General features: G+C 37.2%; 1 protein-coding gene across 2 annotated transcripts in view; it reads right to left on the bottom strand.

Moving 5' to 3' along the window:
* Positions 1-1,360: 1,360 nt before the first annotated feature.
* The window catches only part of LOC121064401 (serine/threonine-protein kinase Sgk3), a 29,408-nt gene continuing 17,926 nt past the window's right edge, over positions 1,361-12,842 (bottom strand). For both annotated transcript variants that reach the window (XM_040545809.1, XM_040545810.1), the window contains 11 exons: positions 12,598-12,647; positions 11,220-11,277; positions 10,334-10,417; positions 10,108-10,239; positions 7,977-8,089; positions 7,724-7,760; positions 7,524-7,610; positions 5,294-5,389; positions 4,352-4,507; positions 3,624-3,713; positions 1,361-2,755 (listed from right to left, as the gene is read on the bottom strand). In XM_040545809.1, coding sequence (XP_040401743.1) covers positions 2,585-2,755; positions 3,624-3,713; positions 4,352-4,507; positions 5,294-5,389; positions 7,524-7,610; positions 7,724-7,760; positions 7,977-8,089; positions 10,108-10,239; positions 10,334-10,417; positions 11,220-11,277; positions 12,598-12,647 — 1,074 coding nt within the window. In that variant the 3' untranslated portion in view covers positions 1,361-2,584. The remainder of the gene's footprint in view (positions 2,756-3,623; positions 3,714-4,351; positions 4,508-5,293; positions 5,390-7,523; positions 7,611-7,723; positions 7,761-7,976; positions 8,090-10,107; positions 10,240-10,333; positions 10,418-11,219; positions 11,278-12,597; positions 12,648-12,842) is intronic.

Below are 12,842 nucleotides of genomic sequence, written 5' to 3'. Positions count from 1 at the left end.
CCTTTTCAACTCGGTCTTCTGTGAAGGGGCTACCCCACCTTAAGCTTTTCAGTCATCTCTGAAAAGCATTACCATGAAAATCAGAGAGATACAGAACAAGAGTGCTAATATTTGGAAGTAGCGTGAGGGTTTATTGCTTGATGTTGTACACTGTTGGTTACTCTACCTGTGCTAGTCCTGATCTAACTGGGGCATTTCACAATATGAAATACAGTAGAAGGAACAAAATGAACCTAAGTATTTGAAGTGAAATGTTGACACATTCACACTTAGCCAAAAAGGCAAAGCTTGCTGAAAGCAAAAAAAATACAAAACAACAGTAAGATTAATAAGCAATAAATCAAGCTGCTCTGCAAGAAAACTACCACTGTCATCTTAAAAAGGGAGTGGGGAGGGGGACGACACAATACATTTGACAAAAAAGGCAAAATGAAGCTCCAAATCTTTTCACCCAGTTAGATGACTAGCTATATACATCTTGGAAATAGAGGACAACAAGTGAAGTGGTGCAGCATGTACCACACTGAAGTAATCTCCTTCCTTGTCATCTCTCCACAGTACTGTACTTCCTAGCTGTGAGAGGTAAAAAAAAAGTTGCAATATGGTACATTTCCCTGCTGTAAGCAGAATGCAGTTCCAGCAACGTGCAGAATCATTCGAGGGGTATGAAGAGTAAAAGCTCAGTACAGTTTAGTATGAGAATGGATATTTCCTTTCTTCAAATCAATTTCTCCCTCCTACTCCATTAGAAAGGCCTACTGCAGAGGAGGGAAGAAAAAGGAAAAAAAAGGCTTACTGCCAAACAATTACAACTGCAAGAACATGATTCATGTAGTTACTGCTGTCCTGAACAGCTGCATAGATTATTTCCACACTTCTCAAAACTTTACAGTGGCACTATGGGAAATGAGCACTGCTCCACTCCCACAAATGATAGTCCCCCTTCCTTCCTTCCCTTTCAATGTTAATTCGTACATATTTTACCCAGAGACTCCTTCCCACACCTCACACACCAACTATTCAGCATTACTCAAGCATTATGCAAGAGAAGTGGAATAAACAAAGAATCCCGTTTTAGCTTTCACTTGCTGTTTTCCTGTTGACAACATTAATTTCAAAAGAATTATGATTTGACAGACGGTTGTTCGTGATGTTCTCAATTTTTACCTGATCTTGATGCAATATTAGTACTTCTCTTAGCTAGTTCTTATTTTGTCAAAAAGGAAACCATTTAAATACTGAAATTTATCTAACACTTAACTCTGGCTGCTCCTCTGTGTCTTATCAGACTTCTCTCAAACCAAGGCATTTAACTGAATGCATTTATGAACAAAAAACCACAGAGCATTTTTTGAAGTAACAGACAAAAATAAGTTGTTATTTACAGGTAATATATAATACTACCATAATAGGCTTGTACACGCTGTAACTGCAGTCAGTTTTTGCATTGTTAAAAGTTTTCCTTAAACAGAAGTTGATCAGAATGATCAGTTTGTCCATACATGTGTATGTTATGAGAAATACAATAGCTTTTCACATTCTAGGAATTACCAATGTAATTTACATTACTTTTTCCAAATATCAAGTGAAGATTTAAAAATGGTGCAAAATGGGAGACAGAAGGACAAGTAGCTATGAATGTTTAAGTACAATCGATTTGGAACATAATTAGTGTTTCAAACTATATACCAGTGAGAAAAATGCTTAAATATTTGGCATGATCCCCTTACCACCCATCCCTGGAAGGTTAAAGCAAGATAGCCTTTCAAAGTAGCGGTGATTATTGCTAATTATATCTTTGGAAAAGCAGAGTTTTAACAAAAAATATTTTTAATGCAGTTGAAATCCAGACATTTCTCTCAGGGAGGAAAAAAGGTAGAACACATGATCAGTAATGTTATCAATTCAATACAGTTAATTTGTTCTGTCCTTGCTTTGAGTAATCCCCCATGCCTCAGATAATCCAGTTGAGTGAACTAGGTACTCCAGCAAATGCAAAAACGACGATCTAGTTTTACATGCCCAACTCTTCATTCTACAGAAATCCTCGAAGCATCTCAGTGTTAACTTAAATTAAACCTTCATTTAAGTGCTGACAGGTAAGTTAACAAATTTCAAACTGATAAAACAGGGAAAACATTTACCTTTTTTAAACCAGGATATACAAAAGACGATTTGCATAGTTACAATTCAAGCACAAAGTCACTGTAAATAGGTACAAAGGCATTTATAAATTTACTAAATTTGCTGCTTTTTGTGCCAGCCTAATCTTAGATACATATGAATGTAAACCTGAAGGGACTGAGGAGAACAGTCAGTGTTTTTGCTTAAAAAAATACGTAAATGTAGAGAACATTATTTAAAGTTTTTAAAAATATTTTCTGCAGCAGGAATAAACAGTTCAAACCCCAAAGAAAGCCATCCAAAATGCCCAAATTCCTCCTATACAGCAGAGAAAGTTTGTTCATAGGTTTTAAACCTACATACAAAACGAGGCACAGGTTACACTATTTTGGAATGTGTTCATAACTCTAACATTTCAGTTCATCCCAAGACTTCCAAAACACTGTTGGCTTCTAACTTCCTAGGAAAACATATCTTCAGAAGGTGGTGCATAAGAAAATCCAACAAATGCATCATCTGCCTCTAGGACACTGGCATTAACAATGTTGTAATCAGAAGAAATGCAAACTGAGTATGGGACCATTTCTTCTGTAAACACGGCATCAAAATTCCCAATATCATCTGGGCCAACCTAGAAAACAGGAAGATCAATCATTTGTCATATTAATGCTGTGTTTTAAAAAACTATGCTTCTCCTGTAGATTTCAAATTTAACTTCTGAGACCATCTACTTTGTGTAATTCTTTCCTATGTAAATACAGAAAGCTTAAAGCAGCACACTACAGCATCCCTGAAAGTTATTAAAACAGTTATTAAAAGCTTGCTTGTTTCTTTTAGGCTGGCATTCAGGCCAGAAGCGATACACATTTATGATGTGAAAAACCTAAGAAATACTAAAGAATATCTCTTTCTTAAGTGACTTTTAGGGAGCTGCAAAAACTTAAAAAATAAAAAAATAAAAAAACAACCACAAACCAAATTCTTTCTCCCTTTTTCATTAATAATACTAAAGCATTAAATTCCAGCAACAGTATTTGCTTTGATAGACCACCTTCCCAGTAGCACATCCAAGAACTAAAGCACAGTAGGAGTTACGGAGCGGAGAGAAAAGACACCAAAGGTTTCTCCACCAAACAGATGTAAACTGATAGGAAGATAAACAAAAGTAGGGTTGAAACTAAGGCTTAATAATTACAAAAAAAATAAATCGTGAAGTCAGTAATTTGGAGGCTTCACATAAAGAGGCTGTAAATTATTCTTCTTTGTCTACAGACCCCACAGAAATTGTCAGTCCTTTGATAGGAACGAGCAGAGGGAACAGCAAACATCCAAGTGAGTTTTAAGTTATGAAGACAGCACCACTGCTCGGAAGTGTCACTTCTCCAGAGTGCAGCCAGCACTGAGGGGTTCCCATCCATTCTGATGCACAAATATTTCTTCCAAACAGAAGAGCCTTTAAAGGCAGAATTTTGGCAGCTATGAACTGAAACAGCACCTACCACGTTAGGATTAAATGGTGGCGGAATCTTCTTCTGAAGGAGGTCAGTCCAGCTGAGAGATTCAAAGAATGGGTGCTTTTGAATTTCAAGCTGCAGTAGGGAATAGAGATAACACGCGTTTCAGAGATCCATCCTGCGCATCACAGTAAATACTACTTCAGATTGCACGCACAAACAAAACCTAAGGAAGTCAAGAAGTCAAGTCCTTCATTCGGTTTGTTTTGCAATAAAAGCTGTAGTTGGCAAAAAGAGCAATTCAAATTTGTTAGCCTGCCTCTAAGAACTGGTTTCTGCATTTAAGCCTTAAAATCAACCACAGAGCAGGAATGTTTCCCGATACTATTTCTGCTCCTCTTTTCAAGATGTTAGTTTTTATAAAGATCACTGTCTGAGAAGCAGCAGCTTAAAAAACTCTACAATATGCTTAATAGTTATGAGGCAGTAAACAGCTGTGCTAAACACTACCATCCTTTCATCATATTGCCACCGTGGAAAAAATACTGTCATAATCTACGTGCTCTATTACAAGGTCAACACATGACCTAACATTAAATGACCACAACTGGTGTCTTAGAAGAAGAAATAAAAAGGAGGAAAAAAGAGACAGACTCGTAACGGAGCATTTTCTGCTCTCCCACTATTAAACCTGTGTGGTGCACATAAATTTGGTCATGTCCCTTTAAATGAAAAAGGGCTTGATAAATTTGATAAATTAGGACATTACATACAAAGTCTTCCCTTGCTCCGAGTCTGCTTTGCCGATCTTTCTCCAAAAGTTCTTCCAGAATAGACCAGGCTGTGAGACTGATTCCTGGACGCAGAACCAGGGGCTTATGAAGAATATTCTCATACATCTCAGCAACATCACGGCAGTAAAAAGGAGGCTAAAAAAACAAATGTTATAGATGATTTTGAAGGCACATTCAGCATTTTGTTTTATGTGTATGCATCAATAAACACTTCTGTAAGAAATAGGAACTGCTAGCAACGAAGGAAGAAATCCGCTTCTTACACATTGCTAACTTTAGTTCAGTCATCCCCACCGCCAAGTCTCTACACTTGATAGCTTTCCCCTGCCACCTCCTCTTTTCGTAATATGTCCTCACCCTCACAAGTAGCTACAGATGCCCTCCAGATTCAAAGCTCCCACTGAGCCTGCCTGAAAAGAACAAGTGGAAAACCAGATCTGTTTCCCTACTTAAGGTCCAGATGCATATAAAACTAAAGAAAACTAACAGAACACACTGTTATTAGAGCGATCACATGTGACTAGAAGAAGCACAGTAAGATTTTTTTCTTTTAATATTGCATCTAAAAGCAGAAGAGCTAGAAGAAATCCTGGAAGACCTAAGTTAAAATACATATTTTAATTTATCGGGTATTATCACTATTGATACAGTTTACTCTGACGTTCCCTCAGTCATGGCTACCTGTCTTCAGAGCTGATGTTCAGCAGTTCACTGGAAAGCAAAAGTTTAAACATCCAGAGGCAATGCAAAATCCAAGAGAGAAAAACAGATGCTATGTTAACACAAACTGTTCATCCATTGAAGTGGAGTACTTCAATACTCTACAAAAGGCGGCATCTTTAACACTCTGGTGTACTTCAGGTAAGATAAAGAGGGAGAAGAATGGAAGCAATCCCTGCCCCACATGTATTAAGTACATACCAGCCCGTAAAGCATTTCATAAAGAACTGCACCAAGGCACCACCAGTCTACCGTGTTGTCATAGGGCTGCTTTTTAATGACTTCTGGTGCAAGATACTAAAATTAAAATAAAAAAATAGAGCATTAGGATAGCAATAAAAAAACTACATTTTAGTCACATAACAGTAAACATCTTCAGGAAAAGTTGCTTACAGCAATTTTAAGACTGACTTACTTATCTTATTCTTCAAGGCAAATACTTCATCACCGTCTGGTCATTTAGCAAGTAGGACAGCTGTTTTCCCAATTGAAACAATGCTTTCCAAACACTATTGTTTTGCCAAATTACGTTCCCACCTCTATTACGAAACTTGTTAAACATTTCAAGTAGGCTGCTGTAATGTACTAGAGGCAACGTCCTCCCGGTATACCTCTCTCTCAGCAAGCTGGCCACCAGCCAAGCTGATTTCTGCCATTCCAAGCCTGAGTGCTCCCCATCCACCACATAAACATGAAAGGAGAAGCAGTTCATTCTGCTTCAAGCTTATCACCGAGAAACAGTATGCCTTACTCTGAATTTCACCGTAAACTTTAGTGAGGGCATAAGTTGTGAATTGCTAAATTATCTAAATTAGAAGTTCTTGTAAAAGAGCTGTCATCTGATTTGTTATAAACATCTGGTATCAAACAACGACAATGATAACTGGTTTCCATCTGCCTTGCAAGAAATCTACTCAGCATCTCAGAACTTACTAACGCTACAGTACAAGCGCAGCACTTCACAGTACAAGACTATTCTTCGTAGGTATGTAATATAAAATTAGTACAGCTGGTTCATCACCATCATCTCAGTTTACAACAACACCACACATGCAGTTTCTAACCCTTTCCCTCAAGGCAAGAGGTTGCTCACTTTTATCATTCCAGTATCCAAATTCTGAAAGTTAACGTGTAAAACGTATAGTAGCCTCTCTTTGTAAATGGACAAGGCACAGATATCACTGTAATGACAGGAGCTGAAAGTCATAGCTTATTTGTAGCAGTATTTCTCAAACTTTCTGTATGCGTGAGTGCCCTGTACCTCATTTGTCTACAGATGACCCTGCAAAAGCATGAAAAGCACTTGAGTATTTTGAACTTGTTATAACCTTTCATAATCTCATTTGAACTTTATAGGTGCTGGAAGTCAAACAACTCAGTGTGCAGAAACAGAGAATACCATTGTGCTTTTAGCAGGATTATGAAATATTTGAATCTGTATCTTGGATTAGAAAGAATAATACGCAACTGTTACATTTAGTCTTTACATTTTAAAGAACAAATATTAAGCAACTGCATTAGCATCCTCTTATGCTGCAACTCATGGAAGTCCAAGGTAAGCATTAAAACTAGCTTTCTGAACACTAGACAGAAGTCCCATAGATTTTCCTCAAATTTGAAGTCGGTGTTCTATATATTGTCCGATTAACTTTGTGAAGCATTCAACAAATACTGTTTCAGCTCACATTTACCACTTGGCCTTTTGGATTCCTACTTTGATGATAACAAGGATAAGTTGTCAAATGTTGCTTTTTTTTTTTCTTTTTAAGTTCAAATGTTTCAGCTACACACCACTCCTTACCCATCCTTCTCTGCCAAAGGCCTTTTCCGTAATTTATATTCAAAGTAAAAAAAAAAAAAAAAAGCCACTAATCTTGGCATCTCAGTCAACCCCTCGTACATGTTTAACACTTCCAGATTCTGAGTCTTCCAGTCTATTTTCCTTAGTAAAAAGAGACAAAGTTAAATAAGCTGTCATCAAGTTCAAAGTTTCAGTCATATACAAAAGTTGCTCAAGTCTCACGAGATACTAAGTGCCTCTAACCCTACTAAAAATTAGTGGCAGGATATGGTAAATAAATTCATACTGGCAAATCTGTCACAGCTGTTACAAAAACCAACTGTCCTGTGTCTAGCCAGTGGTTAGGAGACATGGGAAGAAACAGAGTATGTGAAAAGGGTTGGGAAGAGGGAGGACAGAAAAGATGATTTATGAGGTTGTGGGTAGTAAGTAGGAGATACTCTATATTAGCAAGCAGGACAAAGAACAGATCTGCAGTAAAGTCTCCCTTGGTTTGGTTCCATGGAAGAGCTTGTAAAAAGAATGCAAGTCTCCAACAATACAAAGCAGAGTATTTGATCTTCTGTTTACACAAATAATTGTCAACAAACAGTAGTTATTAGTCAAAAGATACGGAAATCGTCAACATACTTCTGGTGTCCCACAAAAAGTTGCAGTAGTTTCAGAACTTGCAATCCCTTCTTTACAAAGTCCAAAGTCTGTCAACACAACGTGACCCTGTTTAAGAAAAGAGGGATATTTAAAAAAAATAGAACACGCTCAACATGCACATGAATAAATGTCAATTTTGTGAGAAAGATAGAAAATCAAAAATCATGTTGCATACTTACTAGTGAGTCTAGGAGAATGTTTTCTGGCTTTAAATCCCTATTAAAAAAAATCATTGTATTAACTCAAAGCAGAAGTCACTAACAAAAAAGCTTCAAAGGCATTGGCTTTTATTCTTCAGTTGAAAGAAGCTTTATGTTTTTTGGAAACATTATGTTCAAATTTCTCCCAAGATGATTTCATGCAGCATTTTTTTACTCAGTAATTTGTCCCATTTGAACTTCTGCAGTACAAGAACACAGTTCAGAAACTTACCTGTACACTATATTTATGGAGTGTAAGTAGCCCAGTGCACTGGCGATTTCAGCAGCATAAAATCTGGCTCTGTGCTCAGGAAAGGAACGTTCTCTTTGTAAGTGAAAGAACAGCTGTAAATATGGAAAACAGCAAATAAGAACAAAACACACAAAATCAGGTTAGTAAGGTGCAATTTTAACAGTAAAAAGTCATTTTACTTATCTGTCTACACTTTTAAGAATGGAAAATGAAATAAAATTGGTTTTGCTGCATTACAACATTCCTTTACTCACTTCTTTTCCAGTCTTTTACACTTCTGAAACACACAGGTAACTCAGCTACAAGGATATCCCCTTAAAACCAAGGCTAGTCAAAAAAAAATAGTGAAAAACCACCAAGCTGTGAATAGAGGCTGGCAAGATTCAACCATGCAAGACAAACCTCCTGAAAGGATATAGCCAGGTGTCAGTCAAGTCATCTTCCATTTCCAAGTATCCTTGCATTCAAAGTTTTGTATAAAAGTGTTTATATAATTGTATTCCGAGAACACTTCGGGAGATGTATATTCCAGGCTGATTCACAAATGTTCTCAACTACAGAGCTTTGGCTTTAAATAGTTTGAGCAGATGCAGAAGTCTAGCCAAAGATTAAATCATATACATATGAAATTGTGCTACGCATTCAATTTTTTTTTTATTTTATTTTTTTAAGAGAATAGAATTTTTCTGTTTTCTACCTGCAAAGTTTAGGAGAAAAACAAAGCCACCAAAAATTTCCAAGTGCTTCATTGAACTTTGAAGGCTGTTTTGAACTGTACTTTAGTTTGCCTGGAAGAATGCCAAACTAAGCTGTAGCCAAAGATTCAGAGTAGAGCAAACCAGGAGTTTGTTAATGCTGTCTAAATTAGATGACAGTACATTAGACTAGAGGAAGGTCCATCAAAGTCCAGACTCCAACACTCAAAGGAGTCAGAAACCCAGGTCTGGGGGCATCACGAATAGTGGCAGTGGGCCTTATAAGTATCTACTAACATATACCACAATTCACATACTTCATAATGATTTATTCTACATACTTTATTTTTGTCTGTGTATAGACAGCTGCAGGGACATAATAGGTAACCCTGAGGTATGCTGAATCGAACTGGTTAAATTCTACCCCTCCTTCTCATGTTCTCTGTCAGCTACCAGAGTTTTATCTTCTACAACAGCATCCCGTCTCCTCCTCCTCCGTTCTGCTTTACGACTTTGTAAGGCCTTTGGAAAACGTATATGTGTTTTACAACTATAAGTTACCAAATTGAAAACAGCAACTGACAAGACAGCTCCCCTTTACAGCATATACGTTGGACAACTACCTTCACACAATCATTTTTCACTACACTTTGTGATCTTCAGTCACAGTTCAGTCTGCAATACCCCAATTTTCCATAAAACCTTATGAAAAAATAGAAGCAACATTTCATACCCTTCTCATGTTTATTAGCTATTTGACCAGTAGCTTCTTGAGCACTCCTGGAAGTACTGAGTACTTTGAAAAGCAACATGGCTCTGGCTAAAGACAAAGTGGTCCAAAACATCTTAGTTAAATATCTACAGATTTCTTCCATTTCTTGCACACATTTTCCTCCAAGTTACTTAGTGACTCCTCATACTCAATAGCATCACTTCAAGGAAAAGAATCCTGAGAATAAGGCTATTTGGCAACAAATAATTAGTCAATGCAAAGCCACAGAATAATCCCAAGATTCCTATAAACATAGTAGCAAATTCAATTGCCCGTTTCTTTCCTTCCACTTTTGAAATACCAGCATCTCAGCTAATTCAGATGAAAGAGAAAAAGACAGTTTTACATACTGAAAAATGTCAACATATGATTAATTCATAACAGAGATAAATTTAGGTAACTGTAAAAGAGACAGTATTTTTATCTGACAACCATGAATTAATTCTGGATTGAAGTTGTTGATAAGAACAGGGTCTGTATAGCTACAGAAGTCTGCAAGAACAGCATTGCTTTAGATGAAGTAATAAGAGGTTCAAAACTTGGGATAATACTGATCACAGCCCACTGTAAAGGATCATTTTATTGTGCTAATTCTAGGTGAGAGGAATGAAGAGACTCAAATCCAAGTAGAATCACCACATACCTCTCCTCCATTAACGAAATCCAGAACAAAGTAAAGCTTTTCTGTTGTTTGGAATGAGTAATGTAATCCCACTAAAAATGGATGTTTCACATTTTTCAGAAGCACGTTACGTTCAGCCATAATATGTTTTTGCTGTAGAGAAGTAAAGGATCAGTAAGTAAATAGGAACAATTTTGTAATTAAGGGAAAGAGAAAGGGGTGAGGGAGATAGCATATTTTTCTTCACCTCTTTCCTGTTAAGAACAATTTTTTTCTGCAGCACTTTGACAGCGTAATATTTCCCATCCAGTTTTCTTTTGGCAAGAAGAACCTGTGAAGTTCAAAACAAATGAAGAAATGTGGTTGCTGTATTTCACATTCTATTAACAATTTCTTAATTTCAGCATAACTGAAAAGCATTAAAGCTATGTGTTCTCAATAGCATCTTTGCTTTTCATGTAGTCAATCACCACAGAGCGAACAGAGTTTAGAGTAGCTAGCACCAATACAGTGATACAGTTTAGCATAATCTGTCTATATAGTGATATCATGAAAGACTGAATTACAGCATTTATTTTCCAGGAGCTGCTGGCTCTCTAGAGATGAATTTCAGCTGTTTTTGTAAGTTTTAAAGTTAATTCTGTGGAAAAACAACACTTTGAAAAATAACTTGTTAAAGATTTCAAGAGGGTTTCTCTGATGCATCTCTTTGGAGAATATCCATATTAAAGTCACTTTTCAAAGTGCTGCTCCATAGCATTAGGTGCTTGACAAAGCAGCCCATACCAACAAAGGGAAGCACAGGATTTGTACTCCAGCTGCCGCACAAGCACAGGGGTACCTCCCTTCCTCCCTGGGGAAAAGAGAGGATCCCTACTGCTCTTAACAAGAGAGGAAAACACTAATTTGTTACTCCCAACAAGTGACCAAGGCAGACTACCACCACAACAGGAATAAATAACAGCACTACTATGAAGTGGCAGCAACAGGAATCTAATACAAGAATTTATATACCATCCTAGGATGATACAGCTTCCGAAGCCTCCGGCAAGGTCTCCAGCCAACAGTCGCTATGCACAAGACACCAGCTGGAACCCTTGCACCAGGTAAGACACAGGAATTAGAAAGCTCACCTTGCCAAAGCTTCCTTTCCCAATAACTTTCAGGAAATCAAAGTCTGTTGGTTTAGCGCTGAAAGATATTTAGAAAGGATACAGGTTATTTGGGTATCAATTACAAGCTTCACATCTGTACAGATGTCTAGCATAACACTTGAATTGTAACACAAAAAGAGCGGTCTGTCAACAGCCTTCTTTATTCTTCATTCCAACCAATACCTGGACTTCCACAAAGCTGCCCTTTGTTTTGCAATTCTATTTTCCTCCAGAAAAAGTGGTAGGGTTGCATCATTTGAGTTTTATTTTTTAATTTTGAAGGTTAAAGATACAGAGTAGGAGTAAGACTATTCTTTTGTCCTCCATAGCCTCTAGTGTCTTGTAATTTTTAAGTCTTCATTTCCCCATGACTTTTCCTGGAGCTTATCTCCTGTTTCACAAGAGCCAAATGGATTCTAAAGCTTACATGAGGGAAGGACGGACCACGTTTGACATCTATTCTATCTTTCCTCAGCCCATCCTTCCCTCCATCCATTGCTCCCCCATTTTAAATTAAAGCAAGAGGAGCGAGGCTGTTACACCTTCCTCTTCTGAGCGTGTATTTGTATAAATTCAGTCTGTTTTTCCACTTCCCACATCACCACTCCTTTCAGTTATTTCCAATAATCCCCTCATTTTTTCCTAAGTACAATTCAGAAGTATTTTTGTCAGCAAAGTAATTATCCATCCCTTCAGCTTCTGAAACAACAGTAATGTCCCAATACACCTCTTCATTTATTGTTCCTCAAGGGAAGTACTCTTAAAATTTAATTTCTCACTGCAGTCTGTTAACCATTTCCCCTGTTAGCCCAGGACAAATCTGAGGAGAAAAAAACGAGGAAAAAAAAGACAAAAAGCTTTGTGCTTCGATGACAAAAGCACAAATTCACAGAGACCTGAGAACAGAAACTCTGCAGAAGACACCAGAGAAGCAATTTGTGACTGCAGTGACTAGGTTTGTATTATCAACAAGGTAAGTTGCTCCTTTGTAATGTACTAAAAGGAACTTGTTTTCAGAAACTGGTCACATTCTTAACAGTTGTGGGACCACTCCCAAAGGAAGAGAGTTTTGGTGTTGTTTTTTTTGCTATATCATCCTTAAGTAAAAGGACAGCAGTGTAGTCCCAGGGCACACCAGGCATGAACCTACAGATAACAGCAGACTAACAAAACCTGAAGGTAAAAAGGAAAAAAAAAAAAAAGGGGGGGGGTTTGTTTATTTAGCACAGGATTAAAATGTCTTGCTTCCTTCCAAGCAGTGAAAATAAAAAATAAAGCCGTACGTCCAAAGAACTCTTCATACTATTACCAATTATATTCAGTCTAATTTTTCAGTTTGTAGTTAATTGAAACCTACTGAGGATTTCCAGATGGTCCCAAGTTGATATTCTGTGAGGTAGAATTTAACTGTTGGGAGAAACAAAGAGGTTTGTTTATTTTTAAATTTTTCTCTTATACTTCAACCAGTGGTAATTTCAAAATACTTTACTGATTTGCTCCATCTATACCCACTTGTTAGAATAGGTTTTTACAGATATCTAGCATCTAAACTGGGAACACTGTAAGTTGAAATATCTGGCTATCACCACGTTGTCACAAAGT

The sequence above is a fragment of the Cygnus olor genome, chromosome 2 (genome assembly GCF_009769625.2).
Source record: "Cygnus olor isolate bCygOlo1 chromosome 2, bCygOlo1.pri.v2, whole genome shotgun sequence".
NCBI lineage: Eukaryota > Metazoa > Chordata > Aves > Anseriformes > Anatidae > Cygnus > Cygnus olor.
The sequence above is the reverse complement of the archived record's forward strand: the minus strand, read 5'-3'. Positions and strand labels throughout refer to the sequence as shown.